The sequence below is a fragment of the Lissotriton vulgaris genome, chromosome 8 (assembly GCF_964263255.1).
Source record: "Lissotriton vulgaris chromosome 8, aLisVul1.2, whole genome shotgun sequence".
In the NCBI taxonomy this organism is placed as follows: Eukaryota; Metazoa; Chordata; class Amphibia; order Caudata; family Salamandridae; genus Lissotriton; species Lissotriton vulgaris.
The window spans coordinates 1,403,382,071-1,403,396,205 of record NC_141696.1 but is presented as its reverse complement, the minus strand read 5'-3'; the positions used below and the strand labels follow the sequence as shown (position 1 = coordinate 1,403,396,205).

The window sequence follows — 14,135 nt, the reverse complement described above, 5'->3', positions numbered from 1 at the left end:
CCACCCCAGTTCAGACATGGCTATATGGAAATCAGTCTGACCCTGTGCCTCATGGGAACAGTCCAGCCCGAACTGCCAATCCATGTCTTCCCTGGACCGGAAACAAGCTTCCGAGGACCGGTTTCGGGCATTCCAGCCGTCTTCAGCCCGGCTTGCTTGAATCCAGTGGCAGAGTGAGCAAGGGACTCACGTCTGAGCATACCCTGCCACACTTATGGCAGCCAAAAGCGGTACAAAAGGGGGTGGTGATGGACGGAGCATCTGAATCAATCAAACACTCAAACCCAGTCAAAAGATCTGGGTTTAATCCATCACCGTTGTAGGAGAGTAGGGTCTGCTATTCTATGGTCACCCCAAATTTTTGCTTTTTGCTTCACTGGTTTTCGACTTACTGAGGCTGTGGGCCTGCTAATCAGACCCCCAGCCTGCTGTTCTCTCTCTAAATTCACAGACATGTACTATAGGTACATAACCCAATTGGAAATGGACTCCTTGTCAGCCCCTGTACCATGCACTATAGGTGCTCAGGGCATAGGTGCCACCAAGGCCTATCAGGGGCTGATGTATAGCTTTTGCCACCCCTGGCTGGTTCTTAAATTGACACAACTGGCTGATCACTCAGCTGGGGCAAGCGGGCATAATCACCCCTTGCTTAGATATAGTATACCTATATCTAAACCTATATCTGGACACATATAAACCTGTGAGACACTCCTATGGAAGGCCTTATCAATCCTGGAGGCAGAGTGCGTGGTTTAATGTGAGAAGGTGCTCTGGCCTGAGCTGAGCCTGTCTGCAGCTGTCGGGAACAACTCCCTAAGCTGATCCGGGATAATGCCATACCATATACTATTAAGTGCATTCTAATCCTCGCGGTTATATAGCAACTTTGGTTTGGCTTTATCAAAACATGTTGTGTAAGGTGTCATACGATTTGGAATACTATCCCCTCGACATTTCTGTCGACGGGGATAGCATTCCATCCCTCTAGAGGGAGAAGACATGTTACTTTACTGAAACGCGGTTGATTTTTAAAAGAGCCTAAGATCCACAAAATGGATGCTTCTGCCACAGACACGAGTCTGAGCTCCTGCTGCTGACCAAAACTCAGCAGAGGAGGCCTGGACAAAGACTTTCCTGTCGCAGGGAGGTGTCACACCACCCCAGATAGGAGATAGTGGATTGTAGCAGGGAGGTTTGAAAGAAGCGAGACACTGCCTGGGGAGCACAAGGCTTCCCCTTGCATAATCCGGCCAAACCGGTTCTGGGGCAGACCAGCCCCAGTCCCAGCACGGCCTGGATCAAAGGAAAGGGGTGTATCCACCCCCTTCCTGGGTCCCACCCATAGGAGGGGACCTAGCAGGTAATCCAGCCCCCTAGATTGGTATAAGAATGGGAGCAGTGCCAACGCACTCAGATTATCCTGATGAAACATTTGAAACGAAACTCTGGACCCTTCGACATCCTACTCAACGTAGAAGACTGAAGAATCTCCCTTGTGGTCAAGGAGTGACCACCCTGTGCAAACAGGCACCATCCAGCACCTCGACGTCTGCTTTGTTGCAGTTCCCGCCGGAACTCGAGCGACAGAGATCAATGAGATTAAGCTTGCCTGCCGTCTTACAGCCGGATCCACAGTCCCTGTAGAGCTGACACCCGTGGAGGCGACAGGAAGCGTGGGGCACGCCATCTTGAAAAGACAACGAGATGCTGACTGTGCAGCCCACGAGTGACCCTTGAAGCTGTACACCGGGGTTTGAGAAGCCCCAACCCTGAGCCACTCTTGCACCAAAGCTCACCCCTCCACACTCGACGAGTGCTGCGTGGGGCCCTTCTGCTTTCTTTGGCTCGACGCGTTGGCCCGGTCACTTGCCAGCTGGCTTGTGGCCCCTGTGCCGGTAAAAATCTAAATCCGACTTGCGATTCTGGTTGTTCCAGACTTGCACCAGCTTCTCTGAAAAGGAGCACCCGCTCTGACCCTTCTGGTCTGAGTGAGAAGCAATCTTCCAGTCCTGCGTGGATTGCTCTTGCCAAGAGTTGTTTGCTGCGATCTTGAAGCCGACAGCGCAGACGGTGAGAGGCTGCGTGGGACAGCTCGTTACCCACTCCTTGACTTTGCAGATTCCCCAGAGCCCACGTGGCAGCGGAGAGAAGCTCCTCGACAACCACCTGATTGCGCCCGACATTGCCTGGTTCCGTCCTGGTTCCACCCTGGTCACTGCTGAGTGACCCAGACTCTGTCCCCTCTGCTTTCAGGTACTTTTCTACTCTGATCCACCCTTGGATCACACCGGACACTTCTCCTTCACATCGCCTGCAGCATCTTCAGCTTCAAGCACCAACAACCTGCGTGACGAAACCCGACACCACTTCTACCCTATGCACCCGCTTCTGTGGGTGAGGTAACTCAGCAACGCCGGTGTTCCTACACTGGTACACACCTCTAGGGCCTGTGTCTAAAGTTTTGTCCATCTAGGTTCCGCGTAAGTATCCTTAAACTCTATTTGTGTAACTTTTACACACCATTGACATTGCATTGGTGCATGCCTGTACTTTCAGCACTGCACCCGAATCCCGCAGGCTTTTCCAGACTTCAGCATTGCTTGTCCCGACTGCTCCCAGCGATTCCGTAGGCCCTAGGCCTAATCACTGTTCGATTGGTACCTCTTATACCACTTTCTTAATATATGGTTTGAGTGGCCACCCGCCCTCATCCATAACTGTGCAACTTTGTATGTTATACTGTGCTTTTGATTTAACGCTTGTGCCCCTTTGCTCATAAAGAGTACTGGGGATTATTTTAGAAATAAACACATATATTTTTATAATATATACTTGTGTGGTGTCCTTTCATTTGATATTACAGGATTGTGATTGATAAAACAGCTCGCTTAACACGACCTCTTGAGTTTAGCCTTTAAGGCTGCTTAGTCTATGCTACCATTAAGATAGCTTGTCTATAAGGTTGACATACAACCAGACACCATAAGGGATTGTTTGGACTGATACAAGGTGGTTCCAGAATTGGAAACATCATATATCAGGCCAACTTCTCACATTGGTGTGCAGCGGTGCGGATTTGAGCTTGCTGTTGTTTTACCATTGCAATCTTTTTATCAAATTGAAAGATCACATCAAGTACCTTAGGTACATATAAATCAAAAGCTTAGCATATTTAAGTTCTACTGAACTTAGTAGTTGTAGATTAAAGGGATTAGCACACCCTGACTACAACTCACTAGCAAGGTACAGTAGGAAAACACTTAGTGTAGGTAAGTGCACCACTTGCACCTCACTAGCAGTCATGTCTGACACAGGAAGAGCTTCAGGCTCTGCCCCTGTGACAGTTGACCCTACCAAGGCAACTTCAAGCTATGACAAACTTAGCCACAAAGACTTGAGTGCCTTGGGCACTGCAGGGGGGCTAAAAAGGGGTAAAAACCCCACCATTCCCTCCCTGATAGCTATCCTGGAAAAGGATGACTTAGACAAGGCGAGTGCAGCTCCCTTAGATGCAGGAGATGGAGTGAACACCCCTGAGAATGAGACAACTCCACAAGAGGAAGAAGAAGAGGAGGAAGAGGAGGAAGAAGGCTCAGAAGTAGATGAGCCTGAGGATCAGGATCAGAGGGGTGACCAGGTTGTAGTTGCCAGGCTTAACCAGGCCAACTTAGACCTACATGGGAATGGAGAGGGCCAGCACCTCCCCAGATCCCATAACATAATCCTCCCAGGCAACAGAAGGGTGAGATCTCCATCAGGGGACTCTCATATTTCTAGTGTCTCAAGAGAATCTCAAAGGGGAATGACTTCCCCCCAAAGGAAAGAGCATAGGGCCAGGATGAGGGCTGTCCAACTCCAAATAGAGAGGGAAGAGATAGCCTTGGCTCAAGCTAAACTTGCTTTAGCAAGAGAACGAAAGTTGTGTGGCTTAGATGCCACTGGTGGCAGCAATAATCCTAAAGAGAAAGACAGGAGCTATGACAATAGAAACCTGACAAAAATTGTGTCCCCCTACAAGGAAAGGGATGACATCCACAAATGGATGACTGCTCTTGAGAGAGCCTGCATGGTACAGCAGGTTCCTCAGGATCAGTGGGCTGCAATTTTATGGTACTCCTTTTCTGAGAAAGGGAGGGATAGGCTCCTCACAGTTAGACCTGAGGATGCCAAAAACTACTCTGTCCTGAAGAGTGCTCTTATTGAAGGGCTTGGCCTAACCACTGAGCAATACAGGTTGTTGTTCAGAGACACCCAAAAAGCACAGACTCAGGACTGGACTGATTTTGTTGATTGTGCCACTAAGGCTCTGGAGGGTTGGCTGCAGGGAAGTAAAGTCTCAGACTATACAGGATTGTACAATCTTATAATGAGAGAACAGATCCTTAATAACTGTCAGAACCAGCTGTTGCATCAATACCTTATTGACTCTGATCTGACCTCTCCCCAAGAATTGGGAAAGAAGGCAGACAAATGGGTCGGAACAAGGATTAAGCAGAAACCCCAGAACCATGGTGGTGACCAGAAGAAAACAGACCAGAAGGGTGGGAATCAGAAAGATAAAGAAAAGGACCAGAAGTCTTCAGGCCCCCAAACTAGTAATAAGGAGGGTGGTTCCCAAAATGGCAACAAGAAAAAGAAGAATGATGGCCCAAAGAAACCCTGGTGTAATACCTGCAAATCAGTTTCACACTGGGGAAGTGAATGCACCAAGAAAAATCCTGTCCCCACCACTGCAGCTCCAAAAGCACCTGCACCCCCTACTACAGTTAGCAGTGGTGGTACACAGCCAAAGGGTATAGTAGGGTTAATGGGTACTGAGATGGTATCTGGCCTAGTCAGAGTCCCTACTCAGGCAGTTCTCCTATATGATGTGGACTTATCTTTGTCCACTACTGTGAGTCCCAGTAACCTGGGCAAGTATAGTCAGACGCCTTTGATAAATGAGAGACTGGCTCAGGCCTACAGGGACACTTGTGCCAGTGTCACTATGGTGACACCTGACTTTGTGGACCCTGGTCAGATTGTATTAGGTGAGAACTACCTAGTGACCAATGCAAGCAACACCACTACTACACATAGTGTGGCTGTTGTGAACTTCTCCTGGGGAGGGGTAAATGGCCTAAAGAAAGTTGTGGTAAGTGCAGACCTCCCAGTAGACTGTCTGTTAGGCAATGATCTTGAAAGCTCAGTTTGGTCAGAAGTGGAGTACAGGACTCAAGCAGAAATGCTAGGGATTTCAGCTCATGTCCTTGCAGTGACAAGGTCTCAGGCTAAGAAGTGCCTTCCTGAACCAGTGGTGGATCTTGAAACATTAGACCAACCACAACCCAAGAGAAGGAGCAAGCGGGTTAAGGCTGTGCCTTCCCACTTGCCCCAGGTTGAGGATCAGCCTTCACAGGAAGCTGATTCTGCAGTCCAAGAGGAGACTGTCTCAGAGGAACTGGAGCCTGATCAGGTTGAGTTTCTGGGGACAGGGGGACCCTCAAGGGCAGACCTGGGGCAGGCCCAATTAGATTGCCCTTCACTTGAACCCCTCAGACAGCAAGCTGCTGCTGAGGCTGCAGGGAATTCTCAAGGTGCCCATAAAGTATATTGGGATGATGGTCTCCTTTACTCAGAGGCTAGAGACCCCAAGCCTGGTACCACCAGGAGGTTGGTTATACCTTTGAAGTTCAGGGGCTTCCTTCTTACCTTGGCCCATGACATTCCCCTTGCAGGACACTTAGGCCAGAACAAGACTTGGGACAGGCTTGTCCCTCACTTTCACTGGCCTCATATGTCAGGAAATGTCAAGGAGTTTTGTCGCTCCTGTGTCACTTGTCAAGCCAGTGGTAAGTCAGGTGGCACAACAAAGGCCCCCTGATACCACTACCTGTGGTGGGGGTACCCTTTGAAAGAGTTGGAAAAATATTGTGGGTCCAATGGATCCTCAAACAGCATCTGGGCACAGATTTATACTGGTGGTAGTGGATCATCCCACCAGGTACCCAGAGGCAATTCCCCTGAGGACCACAACAGCACCTGTTGTGGCAAAGGCCCTCATTGCAGTTTTCTCAAGAGTGGGCTTTCCAAAGGAGGTTCTTTCAGACAGAGGTACCAACTTCATGTCTGGATACTTAAAGGCAATGTGGAAGGAGTGTGGAGTAAACTACAAGTTTACCACACCCTATCACCCACAGTGCAATGGGCTTGTGGAGAGATTCAACAAGACCCTCAAGGGAATGATAAAAGGATTACCAGAGAAGCTTAGGCGGAAATGGGACACCCTTTTACCCTGCTTGCTCTTTGCTTACAGAGAGGTCCCACAGAAGGGGGTTGGCTACAGCCCTTTTGAACTTTTGTTTGGCCACCCTGTGAGGGGTCCACTATGTTTGGTGAAGGAAGGATGGAAGTTACCTCTCGGAAAGCCTAAGCTAGATATGGGGGACTTTGTACTTGGTCTCCGCTCCAGGATGGCTGAGTATATGGAAAGAGCATCCAAAAACCTGGAGGCCAGTCAAGAATTACAGAAAGCCTGGCATGACCAAAAGGCTGTTCTGGTTGAGTTCCAGCCAGGGCAGAAGGTGTGGGTGTTGGAGCCAGTGGCCCCAGCAGCACTCCAGGACAAATGGACTGGACCCTACCCTATTGTTGAGAAAAAGGGAGAAGTCACCTATGTGGTTGACTTTGTTATGTTATGTTATTTGCATTTTAATGCGCACAGCTTTGTGCGCATTAAATGGAACTTTGGAACCCCTAGGAGCCCCCACAGGGTGCTCCATGTGAATCGTTTGAAAGCATTTGTGGACAGGGAGGAAATGAGCTTGCTCATGGCCACAGATGGGGATCAGGAGGAAGAGAGTGACCCTCTCCCAGACCTGCTTTCCCAGAACCCTGATGATGGTTCAGTTGATGTAGTAGCCTTGGCAGGCAGCCTCACTGGGCAGCAACAGGTGGACTGCAGACAGGTGTTGCAGGCCCACAGACATATGTTTTCACTCACACCCAGTCAAACTAACTGGTGCACCCATGAGGTGGACACTGGTGACAGTCTGCCTGTGAAGAATAAGATCTACAGGCAACCTGACCATGTCAGGGATTGTATAAAGGCTGAGGTGCAAAAGATGTTGGAGCTTGGAGTGATTGAGCCATCAGAGAGCCCATGGGCTAGCCCAGTGGTCCTTGCGCCAAAACCTCATACCAAAGATGGAAAGAGAGAAATGAGGTTTTGTGTGGATTACAGAGGTCTCAATGTTGTCACTAGGACAGATGCTCATCCCATTCCAAGAGCAGATGAGCTCATTGATAAATTGGCTTCTGCCAAGCTTCTGAGCACATTTGATTTGACAGCTGGCTACTGGCAGATCAGGTTAGCTGAAGAGTCAAAAGCCAAGACAGCATTCTCTACCCCTAGTGGACATTATCAGTTTGTGGTAATGCCCTTTGGTTTGAAGAATGCACCTGCCACCTTCCAAAGGTTGGTGAATCAAGTCCTTGCTGGGTTGGATGACTTTTGTGCAGCATATCTAGATGATATTGCTGTCTTTAGCTCCACCTGGAAGGATCACCTGATCCACCTGAAGAAGGTTCTGGAGGCCCTGCAAAAGGCAGGCCTGACTATCAAGGCTACCAAGTGCCAGATAGTTCAGAGCAAGGTTGTGTACCTGGGCCAACAAGTAGGTGGGGGTCAGGTTCAACCATTGGAGAGTAAGATCCAGACCATACAGGACTGGGCTCCTCCAACTACCCAGACACAAGTCAGAGCCTTCTTGGGCCTGACAGGGTATTACAGAAAATGTGTAAAGAACTATGGGTCCATTGTGACACCATTGAATGACTTGACATCCAAGAAGATGCCCAAAAAGGTTCAGTGGACAGTTAGCTGTCAAAAGGCATTTAATGACCTGAAGAAGGCCATGTGCTCTGCACCTATCCTGAAGAGTCCTGACTACTCCAAATAGTTCATTGTACAGACAGATGCTTCTGAGTTGGGGGTGGGAGCTGTGCTTTCACAACTTAATCAAGATGGTCAAGACCAGCCCATTGCTTTTATTAGCAGAAGGCTGACCCCCAGGGAGAAACGTTGGTCAGCTATTGAGAGGGAGGCCTTTGCTGTGGTTTGGGCCCTGAAGAAGTTGAGGCCATACTTGTTTGGAACTCACTTCCTAATTCAGACAGACCATAAGCCCCTCTTGTGGCTAAATCATATGAAGGGTGAAAATCCCAAACTGCTCAGATGGTCCATTTCCCTACAGGGGATGGACTTTACAGTGGAGCACCGCCCAGGGACTGACCATGGTAATGCAGATGGTCTCTCCAGGTACTTCCACTTAGAACATGAAGACTTATCTGGTCAAGGTTAAGTTTAACGTCCCTGCGTTTGGGGGGGGGGGGGGGGGGGTTGTGTAGGAGAGTAGGGTCTGCTATCCTATGGTCACCCCAAATTTTTGCTTTTTGCTTCACTGGTTTTCGACTTACTGTGGCTGTGGGCCTGCTAATCAGACCCCCAGCCTGCTGTTCTCTCTCTAAATTCACAGACATGTACTATAGGTACATAACCCAATTGGAAATGGACTCCTTGTCAGCCCCTGTACCATGCACTATAGGTGCTCAGGGCATAGGTGCCACCAAGGGCTACCAGGGGCTGAAGCATAGCTTTTGCCACCCCTGGCTGGTTCTTAAATTGACACAACTGGCTGATCACTCAGCTGGGGCAAGTGGGCATAATCACCCCTTGCTTAGATATAGTATACCTATATCTAAACCTATATCTGGACACATATAAACCTGTGAGCCACTCCTATGGAAGGCCTTATCAATCCTGGAGGCAGAGTGCGTGGTTTAATGTGAGAAGGTGCTCTGGCATGAGCTGAGCCTGTCTGCAGCTGTCGGGAACAACTCCCTAAGCTGATCTGGGATAATGCCATACCATATACTATTAAGTGCATTATAATCCTCGCGGTTATATAGCAACTTTGGTTTGGCTTTATCAAAACATGTTGTGTAAGGTGTCATACGATTTGGAATACTATCCCCTCTACAGTTCTGTCAACGGGGATAGCATTCCACCCCTCTAGAGGGAGAATACATGTTACTTTACTGAAACGCGGTTGATTTTTAAATGAGCCTCAGATCCACAAAATGGATGCTTCTGCCACATACACGAGTCTGACCTCTTGCTGCTGACCGAAACTCAGCAGAGGAGGCCTGGACAAAGGCTTTCCTGTCGCAGGGAGGTGTCACACCAACCCAGACAGGAGATAGTGGATTGTAGCAGGGAGGTTTGAAAGAAGCCAGACACTGCCTGGGGAGCACAAGGCTTCCCCTTGAATAATCCGGCCAAACCGGTTCTGGGGCAGACCAGCCCCAGTCCCAGCGCGGCCTGGATCAAAGGAAAGGGGTGTATCCACCCCCTTCCAGGGTCCCACCCATAGGAGGGGACCTAGCAGGTAATCCAGCCCCCTAGATTGGTATAAGAATGGGAGCAGTGCCAACGCACTCAGATTATCCTGATGAAACATTTGAAACGAAACTATGGACCCTTCGACATCCTACTCAACGTAGAAGACTGAAGAATCTCCCTTGTGGTCAAGGAGTGACCACCCTGTGCAAACAGGCACCATCCAGCACCTCGGTGTCTGTTTTGTTGCAGTTACCGAACTCGAGCGACAGAGATCAACGAGATCAAGCTTGCCTGCCTTCTAACAGCCCGATCCACAGTCCCTGCAGAGCTGAGACCCGTGGAGGCGACCGGAAGCGTGGGGCACGCCATCTTGAAAAGACCATGAGACGCTGACTGTGCAGCCCACGAGTGCCCCTCGAAGCTGTACACCGGGGTTTGAGAAGCCCCAACCCTGAGCCACTCTTGCACCAAAGCTCACCCCTCCACACTCGACGAGTGCTGCGTGGGGCCCTTCTGCTTTCTTTGGCTCGACGCGTTGGCCCGGTCACTTGCCAGCTGGCTTGTGGCCCCTGTGCTGGCGAAAACCTAAAACTGCTTTGCGATTCTGGTTGCTCCAGACTTGCACCAGCTCCTCTGAAAAGGAGCACCTGCTCTGACCCTTCTGGTCCGAGTGAGAAGCAATCTTCCAGTCCTGCGTGGATTGCTCTTGCCAAGTGTTGTTTGCTCCAATCTTGAATCCGACAGCGCCGACGGTGAGAGCCTGCGTGGGACAGCTAGTGACCCGCTCCTGGATGTCGCAGATGCCCCAGAGCCCACGTGGCAGCGGAGAGAAGCTCCTCGATAACCACCTGATTGCGCCCGACATTGCCTGGTTCAGTCCTGGTTCCACCCTGGTCACTGCTGAGTGACCCAGACTCTGTCTCCTCTGCTTTCAGGTACTTTTCTACTCTGATCCACCCTTGGATCACACCGGACACTTCTCCTTCACATCGCCTGCAGCATCTTCAGCTTCAAGCACCAACAACCTGCGTGACGAAACCCGACGCCACTTCGACCCTATGCACCCGCTTCCTGTGGGGGAGGTAACTCAGCAACGCCGGTGTTCCTACACTGGTACACACCTCTAGGGCCTGTGTCTAAAGTTTTGTCCATCTAGGTTCAGCGGAACTATCCTTAAACTCTATTTGTGTAACTTTTACGCACCATTGACATTGCATTGGTGCATGCGTGTACTTTCAGCACTGCACCCGAATCCCGCTGGCTTTTCCCGACTTCAGCATTGCTTGTCCCGACTGCCCCCAGCGATTCCCTAGGCCCCAGGCCTAACCACTGTTCGATTGGTATCTCTTATACCACTTTCTTAATATATGGTTTGAGTGGCCACCCGCCCTCATCCATAACTGTGCAACTTTGTATGTTATACTGTGCTTTTGATTTAACGCTTGTGCCCCTTTGCTCATAAAGAGTACTGGGGATTATTTTAGAAATAAACACATATATTTTTATAATATATACTTGTGTGGTGTCCTTTTATTTGATATTACAGAATTGTGATTGGTAAAACAGCTCGCTTAACACGACCTCTTGATTTTAGCCTTTAAGGCTGCTTAGTCTATGCTACCATTAAGATAGCTTGTCTATAAGGTTGACTTACAACCAGACACCATAAGGGATTGTTTGGACTGATACAAGGTGGTTCCAGAATTGGAAACATCATATATCAGGCCAACTTCTCACAACCGTTCTTTAGCCCACTCTGCCACCCCAGTTCAGACATGGCTATATGGAAGTCAGTCTGACTCTGTGCCTCATGGGAACAGTCCAGCCCGAACTGCCAAGCCATGTCTTCCCTGGACCGGAAACAAACTTCTGAGGACCGGTTTCTGGCATTCCAGCCGTCTTCAGCCCGGCTTGCTTGAATTCAGTGGCAAAGTGAGCAAGGGACTCACTTCTGAGCATACCCTGCCACACTTATGGCGGCCAAAAGCGGTACAAAAGGGGGTGGTGATGGACGGAGCATCTGAATCAATCAAACACTCACACCCAGTCAAAAGATCTGGGTTTAATCCATCACCGTTCTTTAGCCCACTCTGCCACCCCAGTTCAGACATGGCTATATGGAAATCAGTCTGACCCTGTGCCTCATGGGAACAGTCCAGCCCGAACTGCCAAGCCATGTCTTCCCTGGACCGGACACAAGCTTCCGAGGACAGGTTTCTGGCATTCCAGCCGTCTTCAGCCCGGCTTGCTTGAATCCAGTGGCAAAGTGAGCAAGGGACTCACGTCTGATCATACCCTGCCACACTTATGGTGGCCAAAAGCGGTACAAAAGGGGGTGGTGATGGACGGAGCATCTGAATCAATCAAACACTCACACCCAGTCAAAAGATCTGGGTTTAATCCATCACCGTTCTTTAGCCCACTCTGCCACCCCAGTTCAGATATGGCTATATGGAAAAAAGTCTGACCCTGTGCCTCATGGGAACAGTCCAGCCCGAACTGCCAAGCCATGTCTTCCCTGGACCGGAAACAAGCTTCCGAGGACCGGTTTCTGGCATTCCAGCCGTCTTCAGCCCGGCTTGCTTGAATCCAGTGGCAAAGTGAGCAAGGGACTCACGTCTGAGCATACCCTGCCACACTTGGCAGTTCGGGCTGGACTAAAGAACGGTGATGGATTAAACCCGGATCTTTTGACTGGGTGTGAGTGTTTGATTGATTCAGATGCTCCGTCCATCACCACCCCCTTTTGTACCGCTTTTGGCTGCCATAAGTGTGGCAGGGTATGCTCAGACGTGAGTCCTTTGCTCACTTTGCCACTGGATTCAAGCAAGCAAGCAAGCCGGGCTGAAGACGGCTGGAATGCCAGAAACCGGTCCTCGGAATATATATATATATATAAATATATAAATATATAAATATATATATATATATATATATATATATATATATATATATATATATATATATATATATATATATTCTCTGAAAAAACATAGGTTTAAGGGACGTTATAGTTAGTTGGACATTTCACTCGTACAAAACCATAGAAATTCTGCCGTTATAGTTAGTTGAGCTAACTATAACTCGCGCCCCCGCAATGCACTGCTGATGACGTCACATATTACATCATTCATGACATGGTCAGTGACATCACTGATGGCATCTCAAATGACACCAATGATGACATCACTGATGACATCATTCAGTGACTGTGTGTTTCTGTAAAGTTTAAATATGTTTTATATATATTGGCCAAGGTGTATTGAAGAATTAGTGGGTGTATAAGTATCTGGATGGAGGATTTAGTAGGTGTGTGACTGACTGTATAAGTGAGTGATTAAATGTGTCTTACTGAATGCATGGGTTAGTGACTAAACTGTGTGAATGTCTGTATCAGTCTGTCTATTGCTGTGTAAGGTGCTGCATTGCTTGGTGAGTGGCTACATGAGTGTCTATATAGGTTATTGATTGGTTGCCTGAGTATTTGTATGGGTGCCTGAGTGTGTGTGTGGGTGGGTGGGAGGTGTGTGACTCTGTGCATAGATGTGCGAGTGCTTTATTCACTGGGTGTGTGGGTTCAGGAGTATATGTGGAAACAGCTGTATGGGTGGGTGAGTGTGTGTATGCGTGTGTTGGTGAGTGAATGGATATATCAGTGCCACATGTCCAAGTAACTACACATTTAAAATGCAGTGTATGTGAGAGTTGGACTATATAAATGACTTTACGTGAGAGTCAGTGATTGTGAGAGTGGCTGTATGGATGAGTATGTACTTGTATCAGTGATTGTATAAGAGAGTAAGTATTTGTCAGTATCTGTATGAATAAGTGAGGTTGTGTGTGTATAACTGTATAGGTTAGTAAATAGAAGTATGATTGATTATTTGCATGACTGACTAGATGTGTGAGTAACTCTGGATGAGTGTGTGTGAATGTTTGTATAGGTGTTTGAGTACCTATAATATTGTTGTATTGATGAGTCACTGCATGTATGAGTGACTGTATGGGTGAATGACTGGATGTGTGTGTAGACCTAGGATTCAGTAAGTGCGTACGTAGTAACTGGTATTGGTGTGTCTATTGTTTCGAAACTGGTAGTCTGTATTTTAGAGTTGGTGTATCAAAGGTTTTATTAAGGTGTGAGGAGGTGCATCAGATTGTCACGTGGATTATGTCATCAGTGATGTCACTGAGATGTCATCAGTGATGTCATCAGTGATGTCACTGACCATGTCATGAATGATGTAATATGTGACGTCATCAGCAGTGCATTGCATGACGCGAGTAATAGTTAGCTCAACTAACTATAACGGCAGAATTTCTATGGTTTTGTACGAGCAAAATGTCTAACTAACTATAACGTCCCTGAAACCTATGGTTTTTTCAGTGAATTTCAAACGATTTTAGTGCTAATTTCTAATTATAATGTTCATTAAACCTATGCTTTTTCAATGATTTTAAATTATCATTCCATTCTCAACCTAGTGAAATTAGCCGATATCGCCAGTTTTCCAGCAATAGCTACCGCAAAAAAAATCGCCACAAATGAGAGCGACAACTAACGCTAATATAATGCAGAGAAGGCACTCCTGTGCAAAAATAATACGAAAACACCTCTTCCCGATATTTTCAACGAGCAGCCAAATCTGGGGTGTGATCCAGAAACAGGCGATAACCTGCGTTAGCAGTAGGAATGTAACATCTGCCTACATTGTGAAAGGGAACACAGCCCAGAATCACATCTAAAGAC

The 14,135-nt window shown here is 48.2% G+C and overlaps 1 protein-coding gene across 1 annotated transcript in view; it reads left to right on the top strand.

The window, feature by feature from the left end:
- Nucleotides 1–3,304: 3,304 nt before the first annotated feature.
- LOC147698824 (uncharacterized) overlaps nucleotides 3,305–14,135 on the top strand; it is a 67,091-nt gene continuing 56,260 nt past the window's right edge. The window contains exon 1 of the mRNA XM_086936275.1: nucleotides 3,305–4,288. Within this exon, the coding sequence (XP_086792401.1) occupies nucleotides 3,305–4,288 (984 nt within the window). The remainder of the gene's footprint in view (nucleotides 4,289–14,135) is intronic.